Genomic DNA, 13425 nt, shown 5'->3' on the forward strand with positions numbered 1-13425 from the left:
TGGTGTCATGACAGTGTCGGTTCCTACAATGCGACGCCAATGGTGCTGTTTATGGAGTTGTTCAACCCCCAGGTACAGTACCTTAGTAAAACAGGCTGCTGCACGGAGTCGTGGAGCGAAGCGTCACTGGTTCCAATGCGGCATTGGTTCTGGTGCCACGAGTCAGACAGGTCATGGTGTCACGCAACAGCGTTGGATCCTTACTACAGGGCAGTGGAGGTGAAGCAGCTTTGAATGCAAAGTCGGTTCCGGCAAATATGAAGTCCAGCTAAGTCACAATGCTGTGGAACAACCTCACGGGGTCCCAATGACGTCACAGGGCCGCAGGCGCTGCAATGGCATCGGATCATCACGGACGCTGGACTTACAACACTTCGGTATCAGCGAAGTCGGGCGGGTTCAGCAACTTCAGCGATGCAAGGCCTACAGGGTCGTTGGACTTCTACGAGGTCCACGGCCTTAGGGCAGGTGGCCTTGTGGTTCGAGGGTAGCGGCATCATCTCACAGGGTCGGCGGATTTGTCACACTCAGCAAGGTCCACGGCCTCGGGGCAAGTGGTGTTGCAGTTCCAGGTAGTGGCAGCCTTTGCAAAATCGTATGGTGTCATCCGGCGTCGCTAGACTGGTATTTCTCCAGGAAATCACTTTCAGGGGCCCAGGAACTGGAATGGCACCCTCTGACAAGTTAGAATCCACCGCATGCAGACTCAGAACTGGATAGTGAAGCCTTTGTTGTCCCTGACGCTTCAAAACAGGAGGCAAGCTCTACTCCAAGCCCTTGGAGATACCTCTCAAGCAGGAATGCAAAGTCCAATCTCTGTCCCCTTGCACAGGCAGAAGCAGCAACTGCAGGATAGCCCAACACAGCACAGTCACAGGCCAGGGCAACACTTCTCCTCAGCTCTTCTCCAGGCAGAGGTTCCTCTTGAATCCTTGAAGTAATCTAAAGTCTGGGTTTTTGAGTCCACTTCTTATACCCCTTTCTGCCTTTGAAGTTGGCAAACTTCAAAGTAAAGTCTCAAGTGTCTGTGAGATCCTTTCTTGGCCAGGCCAGGCCCCAACCACACTCCAGGAGGTTGGAGGCTGCAGGGTGTGAGGGCAGGCACAGCCCATTCAGGTGTGAGTGACCACTGCTCCCCTCCCCCAGCCCAGATGGCTCATCAGGATATGCGGGCTACACCCCAGGCCCCTTTGTGTCACTGTCTAGAGAGAGGTGCACACAGCACAACTGTCAAACTGACCCAGACAGGGAATCCACAAACAGGCAGAGTCACAGAATGGTTTAAGCAAGAAAATGCTTACTTTCTAAAAGTGGCATTTTCAAACACACAATCTAAAAACCAACTTCACAAAAAGATGTATTTTTAAATTTTGAGCTCAGGGACCCTAAACTCCAAATTTCTATCTGCTCCCAAAAGTGAATCTGTGCTTTAATAATAATTAAAAGCAACCCCCATGTTAACCTATGAGAGAGATAGGCCTTGCAACAGTGAAAAACTAATTTGGCGGTATTTCACAGTCAGAACATGTAAAACACACAAGTACATGTCCCACCTTTAACATACACTGTACCCTGCCCATGGGGCTACCTAGAGCCTACCTTAGGGGTGCCTAACATGTATAAAAAAAAAAAAAAAAGGGATGGTTTAGGCCTGGCAAGTTGGTACACTTGCCAAGTCGAATTAGCAGTGCAAGACTGCACAGACAGACGATGCAGTGGCAGGTCTGAGACATGTTTCCAGGGCTACGTATGTGAGTGGCGCATTCAGTGCTGCAGGCCCACTAGTGGCATTTGGTTTATGGGCCCTGGGCACCTCTAGTGCACTGTACTAGGGACTTACTAGTAAATCAAATATGCCAGTCATGGAAAGCCAATTCCATATACATTTTACATAGGGGCACTTGCACTTTAGCACTGGATAGCAGTGGTAAAGCGCCCAGAGTCACAAAAACAGCAAAAACAGAGTCCAGCACACATCAACAGCATGGGAAACCGAGGCAAAAAGTTAGGGGAGACCAAACCAAGTATGCTAAGACTAACAAAGTGGATCACTTTGAATTATTTTTCAGGCAGGCATAAGTTTTCTATGAATTTGCTGTTGAATATGGCCAGTGCTTGTATTGAAGCTAGATGTCTTGTTGTAGGCAACAGAGGGCAAAATGTTTTTTGGATATGCTGATATTGCCTCATTCTGAGCGCCCTAGTATTTGGGTCTGAAATACCTCATATGATAAAATAAAATAATAACACAGAGTGATGTATTTACTTGGTGCAATTTTGCTGACCCATTTAGAGTTCCATGGGTTGGAATAAAGAACAAAATGTGATACTGAGTTTGCACCTCCTATTACCGCATGTATTCATTCTTTTTGGCCATGTTTCCTTGGACACATTTTGCTAGGTTTCTCCTGATGAAATGTGGGCAGGCAATCTTTTTGTGTGTGGTAATTATCGCAAAACTTGGAATTGCAAATCAGGTACAAAACTCCAATTTTAATCTGAATTGAGATTTTCATTGTACTTGGAATGCGTCCTTTACTCATGTAGGTATTAACAGCGACATTTAGATTGATTTAAATCGTTGATGACAGTTTACATTTATCCTTGATCAGAATTTCTGCGGTTTCTGAAGTCAGTATTCTAACAGGTGCCCAATCCTACTAGCGGGGCTAAAATGTAAAAGCTCAGCACTGACAAGAGATGTATGCATGTGAATGGAGAACAGGAACGAGCAGGGGGTGGGACCAACAGGAACGAGCAGGGGGTGGGACCAAAAGGAAAAAGCAGGGGGTGGGACCAGCAAGAGCTTTAGAAGCTCAGAACGAAGAAAAAAGACACTTTTGCAGAAGTAATGACCTGGTCTAAACCTTGTGCTACCAACCTTCGCAAGCCATGCCGCACGGTTCCATTCGCCATACGTCTGCAAATAGCGGCATGCATCAGCGGCTTTGTCAATCAGGCAGAGTAGTTGCACCCCCTCTGCAGAAAAATAAAATGATTCATAAGCATAGCAGAAGAGCAATTATGAATGCAGGACTCACCTTACATAGAAAGTATCAAAAGAAGTGTCTCACCTGCCAGCTTGCCATTGGCAATCATGTTGGTGGCGACCAACTTGATGGTGCTTTGTGAAGGGCCAGAGGAGGTAACAGTGGTGACCAGGCAGGCCTTCAGGGAATCGCAGTAGTAATGCTGGTTTTCAGCACTCGTCTCCAGCAGCAACTGTACCGCTCGGTCTGTCTGCAAAGGCAAGGCAGAAAGGACAAGAGGTGAGAAAGCCTACGACAGGCTGACATGCAGCAGCCGTTTTTAGTTTGAAAGATGGTATCAGGGATATAATAGTGATAGTAGTGATAAATGGTGAATGAGTGGTTCCAGTGAGAAAAACGGAACTAGTAGATTCCAAACATCCCTCTGCTGGTTTAATTTTCAAGTCTGCCATCATCTAGTAAAGGCAGGCTGTGGAATTCGATATCCTAAAAGGTCCTTGGATTCTGGCATTCTTCAATTATTGTTTTATTTTATTAATTACTACACATTTAGAGCAAGCTAAATCACATTTAGCTGCGACAGAATCATAAGGTGTTATCATACTGATGGAATGAAGGGCCATAAGTAGATAAATGTTAACACCTTTCAGAATTTAACAACTACTTGGTGCCAACTAGCAAAAATGTGAAATTACTGCTCAGGTTGTTACTTAAGGAAGGGACAAACAGCAGTCCATGGTCATGTAATTACACAAAATAACAGCCTAGACAAGAACATACAAGGTTATATGCTTATCATCATGCAGCTGCATCTACATTCAGAACTGTAGAGAGAGCTAGAACCAACCCAGGCCAGCAGGGGAAACACATGCCCCGGAGTGCCTCAGTCCGAAATATGCCCATTATTAAAAGGATTTCGGCAGCTGTGAAGCAGTGAAAAGGAAAGCATTGTAGGCAGAATAAGAAGCTATGTATCACTGAAGCACCTGAAGACGATGCACTACTGACTTCTGAGTCACCTCAAGGCTGTTTAATCACACGAGGGATGAAAAACACACACAAATGTTAATTAACTCAATAAAGCGAGTGGAAGCCCTTTTATTCCCTATTCTCAGGGTACGGATTTGGTACCAAGCCATCATGGCCCTGATTACAAGTGGCCCAGTACATTGCAATCCCTGTACAGATACCTTTTTTACACAAGGATCGGAATTATTAGTAATTACTGGGTGCAATGAAGTCTCACCCTTTGTTAAACTTTGGTAGGTCAAACCTGCCAACATATAGAGTGAAAATGACCTGGAAAATATTGGGACATGCGGATATTGTTGTGGTAAGTACCACAATCTGCATATTATACCCAATGTTCATGTAAAACTTGGGACAGGTGATAATTAATGTACCCAATAAATTCTGAACACCTCAATTTCGGATAGGACAACTATCTCACTCGAACCCGAGGCCCTCAATCAGGCCCTATGTATCACTGATCACCGCCCATATCGATAACCAGAGCACTTAGCATTAACAGAGCTGCCTCGTTAGCTATCCTTGTGACCACCAAACCATCATCCCTTGATTGACCATGACACCATCACGGTGACCTTATCATTGACCTTCATTTTCATGTCACAGACATAGAAATCATACATTTACCATCTCCCTGCACATTCCATGATTAAGTGAGCACACGTTCTGATTAGAAAGCTTTGGATCTCCCTAAGCTGCAGCTGACCATGGCTGTCACTGAGTAAACGATTTGTGGGAACTCCTGTAAAATATCTTATAATAATGTATCTTTAAAACTATGATCAACACATGAGAATTAAAGAACAGCAAAACTACAGAATCATAATAATTTTTGGGGAGAGAATACACAGCCCCTATGTGATTTTATCTTTACATTTTTTCCAGATTAGATCAATGTTTCTTGTCCAATGTTTTCACTATCTGCAACTCCATTTACCAACATGTCCAGGACGCAAACTCTAAGAGGTTCATTGGATGGTTTTCTGTTGAGTATACAGGGAGTGCAGAATTATTAAGCAAGTTGTATTTTTGAGGATTAATTTTATTATTGAACAACAACCATGTTCTCAATGAACCCAAAAAACTCATTAATATCAAAGCTGAATATTTTTGGAAGTAGTTTTTAGTTTGTTTTTAGTTTTAGCTATGTTAGGGGGATATCTGTGTGTGCAGGTGACTATTACTGTGCATAATTATTAGGCAACTTAACAAAAAAAAAATATATACCCATTTCAATTATTTATTATTACCAGTGAAACCAATATAACATCTCAACATTCACAAATATACATTTCTGACATTCAAAAACAAAACAAAAACAAATCCGTGACCAATATAGCCACCTTTCTTTGCAAGGACACTCAAAAGCCTGCCATCCATGGATTCTGTCAGTGTTTTGATCTGTTCACCATCAACATTGTGTGCAGCAGCAACCACAGCCTCCCAGACACTGTTCAGAGAGGTGTACTGTTTTCCCTCCTTGTAAATCTCACATTTGATGATGGACCACAGGTTCTCAATGGGGTTCAGATCAGGTGAACAAGGAGGCCATGTCATTAGATTTCCTTCTTTTATACCCTTTCTTGCCAGCCACGCTGTGGAGTACTTGGACGCGTGTGATGGAGCATTGTCCTGCATGAAAATCATGTTTTTCTTGAAGGATGCAGACTTCTTCCTGTACCACTGCTTGAAGAAGGTGTCTTCCAGGAACTGGCAGTAGGACTGGGAGTTGAGCTTGACTCCATCCTCAACCCGAAAAGGCCCCACAAGCTCATCTTTGATGATACCAGCCCAAACCAGTACTCCACCTCCACCTTGCTGGCGTCTGAGTCGGACTGGAGCTCTCTGCCCTTTACCAATCCAGCCACGGGCCCATCCATCTGGCCCATCAAGACTCACTCTCATTTCATCAGTCCATAAAACCTTAGAAAAATCAGTCTTGAGATATTTCTTGGCCCAGTCTTGACGTTTCAGCTTGTGTGTCTTGTTCAGTGGTGGTCGTCTTTCAGCCTTTCTTACCTTGGCCATGTCTCTGAGTATTGCACACCTTGTGCTTTTGGGCACTCCAGTGATGTTGCAGCTCTGAAATATGGCCAAACTGGTGGCAAGTGGCATCGTGGCAGCTGCACGCTTGACTTTTCTCAGTTCATGGGCAGTTATTTTGCGCCTTGGTTTTTCCACACGCTTCTTGCGACCCTGTTGACTATTTTGAATGAAACGCTTGATTGTTCGATGATCACGCTTCAGAAGCTTTGCAATTTTAAGAGTGCTGCAACCCTCTGCAAGATATCTCACTATTTTTGACTTTTCTGAGCCTGTCAAGTCCTTCTTTTGACCCATTTTGCCAAAGGAAAGGAAGTTGCCTAATAATTATGCACACCTGATATAGGGTGTTGATGTCATTAGACCACACCCCTTCTCATTACAGAGATGCACATCACCTAATATGCTTAATTGGTAGTAGGCTTTCGAGCCTATACAGCTTGGAGTCAGACAACATGCATAAAGAGGATGATGTGGTCAAAATACTCATTTGCCTAATAATTCTGCACTCCCTGTATGTGAGATGTGCTATTTTGTTGTGCTGTGCTAATAAGATAACCAGAAACACAATCTATTCCTAATGCACTGAATTTTAGGTCAAGCGCGCACGCACTTTCACCTGTTATAAGTATTGCGGGCTTTTGACCACGCCCACCGCGCGCCAATCACTCACTCGTTTGCAGGCTTGCCTTTCAAAAATCCTTTGTTATTATTGGTAAATGCTTTACGTTTGTCGCTCTTTGGGGCAGCTTTGTTACCGCCCTGCAGACTGCCCTTGTTACATGGATAATTGCACTTTTGCCAATACGTTTGACTGCGAGCTATCTTCATTCTCTTTTTGTGTTTCTCCTTCGTGCTCATGCTCATGGCGACCATGGTTCTTTGAATCAGCTCGCTTATGTCAACTCTTTTACTTTTCATTTTCAATTTAAGTGGCAAGAAAAGTCCAGTTATGAATTTACAATGCTAATGGCTCTAACTTGAGGAAACGGGAGCCCCATTGCATTGCAAATGCTTGTTTTAATTTGCCTTTAAGATACTTAAGCAGTTAAATTCAAAGACGGCAGAATATTTTCCAGCGTTCACTTTGAAACGTTCTAAATAATTATCTTACAAAAATGGTCATCATTGATTGTGTGAAGCAATCAAACATATATATGTACACAAAAGGAGAGCAATGGGAGTGTTGCTAGCCCACACCGCCTCCCTACAGAAATTATATCATCACTAATGGTGTGGGGTAGTACTACCCCACACCATTAGTGATGATATAAGCAATCAAACATTACAAAGGGAGAATGTTTGCCACAGAAAACAAAAAACAATACTCGTTAGTAGTCACTCGCGTTCCAGTCATGTGAGCGCTTCATGCGCTGTTCGCACTGCACGGTTCGGCCTCGGAGGTGCACGTTACAGAAGGTTTAAAGCAAGGGTCTCGAGGCACGTGCCTCGACAGACGTGGACCTTGTGAACAATCTTGTGGCACACGCACACATGTCCAGAACATTTCCTTATCCCATATGGTGTCACAGAGGTCCCTCGGGCAGATGGGCTCAGTTCTTATCCTTTAAATCACAAGGTATTTTACTGTATTGAAGCAGTTCATATTTATGTGAAAAATGACATTTTTCAAGATGCAGACTGATTTGAGGACACTGCTCCTTACAACTATTATATCACATCTAGACTAGGGCTGCGATATACAAAAGAACTAACCTAAAAATAAAAGCGAGTTGACAGTTTGATGATCTGATTAAGCCCCAACGTATTCCTTGTGTCTCTGACCATTTAGATAACCTATAATTATATTATAAGTATTTCCTTTGTGTAGGTATGCAAACCTTGGTGCTAGAAGAACAAAACAATTAAAAATACCCAAAAGAAAATCATCAGATACGACGAGGAAGAGGGAAAACCAATACTGATTAAAAGCCAGGTTTTTAGACCATTGATGAAGCTTCAGAGTCTTAATTCGATATGAAGGGAGAAAGGAAAAAGCCTCCAGTCTGTTCCCGCTTTTAGGGAAAAATGTCCCTAAAAGTGGCAAGTCTGGTTGTATGCACAGAACGTCTGACATGATGAGCAGATAGAAGGCCCTTACGATCAAATTGTCACTACAACTTTGAGGACCAAAAAGTCAAGAACAGTGGAGTAGGCTACCTTATGGAGAACGAGCAAGGCCTTGAAAGTGACCATGCTGTGACCAGCTCTAACAGAGGAGTAAAGTATTTACATTTGGATAGGCCTAAAATCAAGGCGTAACTGGTGTAATATTTTTCCAAAACCACTAGATAAATGGCTTTTCCATAGCCTGCACCAAGGTCCCTGTGGTGCACAGAAGCCTTGACCGAGTCCTTCCATTCGTCTAAGGCCCTTATATGTTTATGTGATAACAGCATCTCAGGCGCTCCCATCACATTTAGTGGGAAGTGACACGATTCTGCCTTTTGCCAATGTCTCTGGCTCATTGGTCTAGTTTAGAAGATCAGCTTCTGGAGCAAAGAGCATTATGATCAGAGAGACAGGACCTCTGGTTGTTGGGTTGACCTATATTGCTAGTGTTATTCTGAATTCAATTACACTTGACACGTCTAAACCTCACTAAGCCACACAAGGAAGCTGACAGAATCTTCAGCAGCTAGCCAACCTGCTACTTACCAAATGAATGACAGTTACAGGAAATTGTGCAATTCGCCAGAACACAGTTTCCTGTGTCATTAACTTTATGGAGGGGTGTGTGCCACTAGGGTGAGGCACCTAGAAGCAAAGATTTCACAGTGACCTCTGGAGAATAAAGCTGGGGTGTTGGGGAACTACATGCAATGAGAGAAGAGGGAAACCAACTCTGGCTAAAGCTTGAAGTACTCCCCTCTGGCATGAGCTTGCTGCTTTAGCACAGGCCCGCGGGAGGCCGCAGTGCAGAGAGCCCTGGGCTGAGCAGACCCGGCATGGAGCAGGCCGTGGGGATAGAGGTGAGGCCTTTGATACTAGATGGAGTGTAGCGAGACTGGCTCTCTTGAACTTTTGAAACCAGAAAGAGGCCAAATGACAAAGACGACGACAAGATGAGGTGGTCACTGCTTATTATCCTCGTGGGCACCAGGACCCACACACAGCTCGCTGTGGGCTATAGGTTTTCTAAACATTACGCTTGTAAGCACTATAGGCTGTATGAGCTCGGCACACTGTCCTTCATTCACCAACTAACAAATGAAAATAAGGCCCTTCGCAGCTTCCAGTTCGCCTGCCATATTATTGACAAGGGAGGGATGGATGGGATTTCAAACAGCCTGAGTTGGAAAATGCTGAATCAAAAACCATTCCAGCAATATTTTGCAAAGTTAGTGGGACATGAGCTAAAGATCAGTGGGGAGTTTCATACATTTTAGTGAGACAATCCTGCCTGGAAAAGGGGGCACAATGCCTCCCTGGTCCATTGTTCCACCTAGCGGAGGAAAGTGAGGCCATCCAACCTTCCCCTACACGATATAGTTGCCTTCTGTGCTGGAGGGCAGCTTCCACTTGCTCTTCGCATGTGCTGTGCGTGAGATAGCAATGCTTACAGTACTGTAACTGCATCTGTGCACACGGGACACTTGCACTTTCCCTACATGAGATGTAACTGTTGTAAAAAAGAGGCATTGAACTGTGTAAGGTATATTATGTGTGTGACTGTGAGAGGTGACTGTAGTGCTGCTGCCCACTTCAGCATGAATTACACACACACACACACCCTTACCTCCCTATACCTCTACCGCCCCCGAACACTACAATAACTCTTACCTCCCTATACCTCTACCGCCCCCGAACACTACAATAACTCTTACCTTCCTTTAGCTCTACACAGCACCAAACACTAAAATCATCTTTCACCGACCTTTACCTCTACTCACCTCTGAACCCTAAATTCTCCTTTTACTTCTACCCACCCCGGAACAGTGACTGGGCGTGGCGGTGACTAGTATTTAGTTCTATTTTAGACTTGTTTCCACTGATAATGCATTTAGATTTGTTTATAGATTTTGACCCAGGACAGTTTTACGCGAAATTTGGCAATTTATTAGTTTAGTCAGCTAATCTGCAGCACGCCATGTTTCGTTGAAGCTCCGTCTATGGGACAGAGTTAAGGGGTGAAAAACAGAAGTGTTTTCCCAAATACATTCATAGACAAGCATACATACACAAAGCAATTCAAGTTTTTCTCGCACAGCAAATACATGCATACATACACGTATGCGAGGGAAGCTCGTCGTGATGCCTGCTTAGGTCGTGCGTCGACATGCTTTATGGGCAATCTTGAACATACATATACCTCATGACCATACTTTCCAATTTTCACATTTGGTCGAACAGTGCCATCTAGTGGCCGCCATCGGAAACTGACCAAAGCTACAGAGTTGGGATTTTTCAGGGACTGGACATGCTTGGTGTTCCTTCCACTTTAACTAGTTGCCTGGGGAGAATCGTCAGTGGGTTTTTTTCTCGCTAGGACAAGATGCCATACTTATCGCAAACACTCTTTGGGTACCTGGGAAAGAAGTGTCCAGCAACATATTAAAGAATTACTGTTTGACTTACGGCGGTTATATCATAATAGCATACATGCACACCACTTAATAGTGAAAAGGCACAGTGGAACCCTCACAGCAGAGGACATCTTTGCTTACATGATGTATACATACATCGAACAACAAGCTACAAGGAGAAGTAGGTGTGGGGGTGGGGGGCTGGATAACACCTTACGTAAGTTTCAAAGTCCTAAGCCAGAGATACAGTAACAGGGATATTTATACACCAGCTTGGAAATGTTTACTGATTACAATCTCACACAAGAAAATTAGTTACTTACCTGTAACTGCAGTTCTCCAGTATTGGAATCTTTCAAAGATTAATGCTTGAATCCCTCCCCGTCGTCGAGATGGGAGCCCCCGGTACATCAAAACAGCAATATGGAAGCTACTCAATGAAAAAAGCCTCAAAGGTGTTCACTTTAGTAGCCTATCTTTGTCTCTATCAGTAAAAAGAGAACCCTCCTATGAGAAGCTCTATTCCCTCAGATTTTCCCAAGCACCAGTGCCAGAGTATCTGAAGAAGACAGGTAACGGTGAGGTTCCCAGGGGAGGAAGGAGGGTCGCATGTGAATCTATGAAAGATTCCAACACTGGTGAATCTATGAAAGATTCCAATACTTGAAAACTGCAGTTACAGGTAAGTAACTAATTTTCTTACTCCAGTATTGGAACTTTCATAGATTCACATGCTTGAATCAGAATAGCAAGCAGTAATAAAACACATTGTATAGTATATATCCATACATAAACATGTACGTACACACACACACACACACACACACACACACATATTGTCATAGAACATACAAATATAACCAGAATCACTGAAGAAAAAAGATCATGCAGGAGAGATACAACCCTAGATAAGCAATAAACATGATAAAAGAACAGCACCTTGACCAGAAAAATAAGAAATATCACAACCTCAAAGGAAGAAACAATGCTATACAATGTCCGCAAAGTATACTGGGCTGGCAGGAAAAAAGGAATAAAGGAATACAACAGCTCACCGTTAATGGAATAGATGTCATAAAACCGCTTGTCCTACCGCCACATCACCCTGATGAGTTTCTTCTAAACAGTAATGTTTCGCAAATGTATGCGTTGACTTCCAAGTGGCTGCCCTGCAGATGACCTGGATGGGCACGCCTGCAAAAAGCGCCGTGGATGCAGCCATTTTCCTGGTTGAATGCGCACGCGCTGGATTCTGTAAAGGTTTTCCTGCTGCTGTATGACAATAGTTAATCGCAGAGGCCATCCACCTTGCAATTCCCTGCTTGGACAATGCTCGGCCTTAACGCGGAGCACTAAATGCCACAAAAAGCTGGTTCAATTGTCTAAATTGCTTAGTTCTATCAAAATAAAATTTTAGGCACCTCTGACCGTCCAAAAAATGCAGAGCTTGCTCCGCTGTCTTCGTTGGATATGGGAAATATGACTTCAGTACCATTGGCTGGTTCTATGGAAATCCTAAGGGACTTTAGGTATAAATTATGGGTTCCTCCGTAAAATTACCTTGTCTCTCTTGAACTGCAAGAAAGGGTCTTGGATAGTGAATGCTTGAATCTCACTCAGTCTTCTGGCTAAGGTAACAGTGAGGAGAGAGACCTTCCAGGATAGAAATTTCAAATCTGCCTTGTGAATTGGCTCAAACTGTGGTTTCATTAATTGAGACAAGACCAAATTAAGCTGCCACGATGGAGGCCTGACTGGAGGGAAAGACTTGAACAGTCCCTTAAGAAACAGCTTTATGACCCTTGCGGACCACAAAGGAGGTACGTTATCTGCACGCGTATAGCGGGAAATCGCTGCTAAGTGGACTTTAATCGAGGAAACAGCCAAACACGATCTGGCCAGAAGGAGAGGATAAGCCAGTATTTGTTTTGGCGATGAATAGAAAGGATACACCTGAGCTTGTGTACACCATGAGCAAAACCTCCTCCACTTCAGACGATAACATTTGCTGGTACTCTCAGCTGCAGCCCTGGCGAGGATGATTCTACAATCTGAAGGTATATCTGGATGCGCAAACTCATGGTGTTCAGGAGCCAGGCTGTCAAGTGACGTGAAGCCGGATCCGGGTGGAGAATTTGGCCCTCGCTCATTGTTAGCAGGGATGGCATCACTGGTAGAGGGATGCTGTGGTTCTGTGAGAGGAGAAGGAGCTCTGTATACCAAAACTGGCAAGGCCATGCCAGAGCAATCAGAAGAAGCTTACAGCATTCGTTCTTGATCTTCGCCAGAACCCTCGGTATTAGGGGAATGGGAGGAAAAGCGTAAGCATAAATTCCTGACCATGCCACGGAAAACGCATTTCCCCAAGAGCCCCGATGGTGATCCCGACTTGCAAAGAATCAGCATTTTGCATTCTGCTGGGCAGCGAAGAGATCCATGTTTGGTTTTCCCCATAGGGAGAAGACTTGATCCAACACTCCTTGATCCAGCTCCTATTCATGGTTGGACGATCGAGAATCAGCTATGATGTTCTGTACGCCTGGGGCATGTTCCGCTCAATGGTTTATCTGCTGGCTGATAGACCATTCCCAAATGCGCTGAGATTCTCTCGATAAGAGCAGAGACCTGGTTCCTCCCTGTTTGTTGATATAACGCATTGTTGTAGTGTTGTCCGTCTGAATGAGTAATGATGAACCATTTATTTTTGGAAGAAAAGTGCAAAGCACTAATCGCACCGCTTTCAATTCAAGGTAATTGATATGAAAAACATTCTGATGTGGTTTCCATTTGCCCCTGACTCGTAGGTGCTGGAGAAAGGCGCCCCAACCCTCAAGAGA

General features: G+C 44.1%; 1 protein-coding gene across 2 annotated transcripts in view; it reads right to left on the minus strand.

Annotated features, from left to right (window-relative positions):
* Positions 1-13425, minus strand: part of WDR11 (WD repeat domain 11) — a 646314-nt gene that overhangs the window by 20704 nt on the left and 612185 nt on the right. For both annotated transcript variants that reach the window (XM_069239226.1, XM_069239227.1), the window contains exons 25-26: positions 3075-3240; positions 2882-2979 (exon numbers count right to left, since the gene is read on the minus strand). In XM_069239226.1, coding sequence (XP_069095327.1) covers positions 2882-2979; positions 3075-3240 — 264 coding nt within the window. The remainder of the gene's footprint in view (positions 1-2881; positions 2980-3074; positions 3241-13425) is intronic.

The sequence above is a fragment of the Pleurodeles waltl genome, chromosome 6, assembly GCF_031143425.1.
Source record: "Pleurodeles waltl isolate 20211129_DDA chromosome 6, aPleWal1.hap1.20221129, whole genome shotgun sequence".
Taxonomy (NCBI): domain Eukaryota; kingdom Metazoa; phylum Chordata; class Amphibia; order Caudata; family Salamandridae; genus Pleurodeles; species Pleurodeles waltl.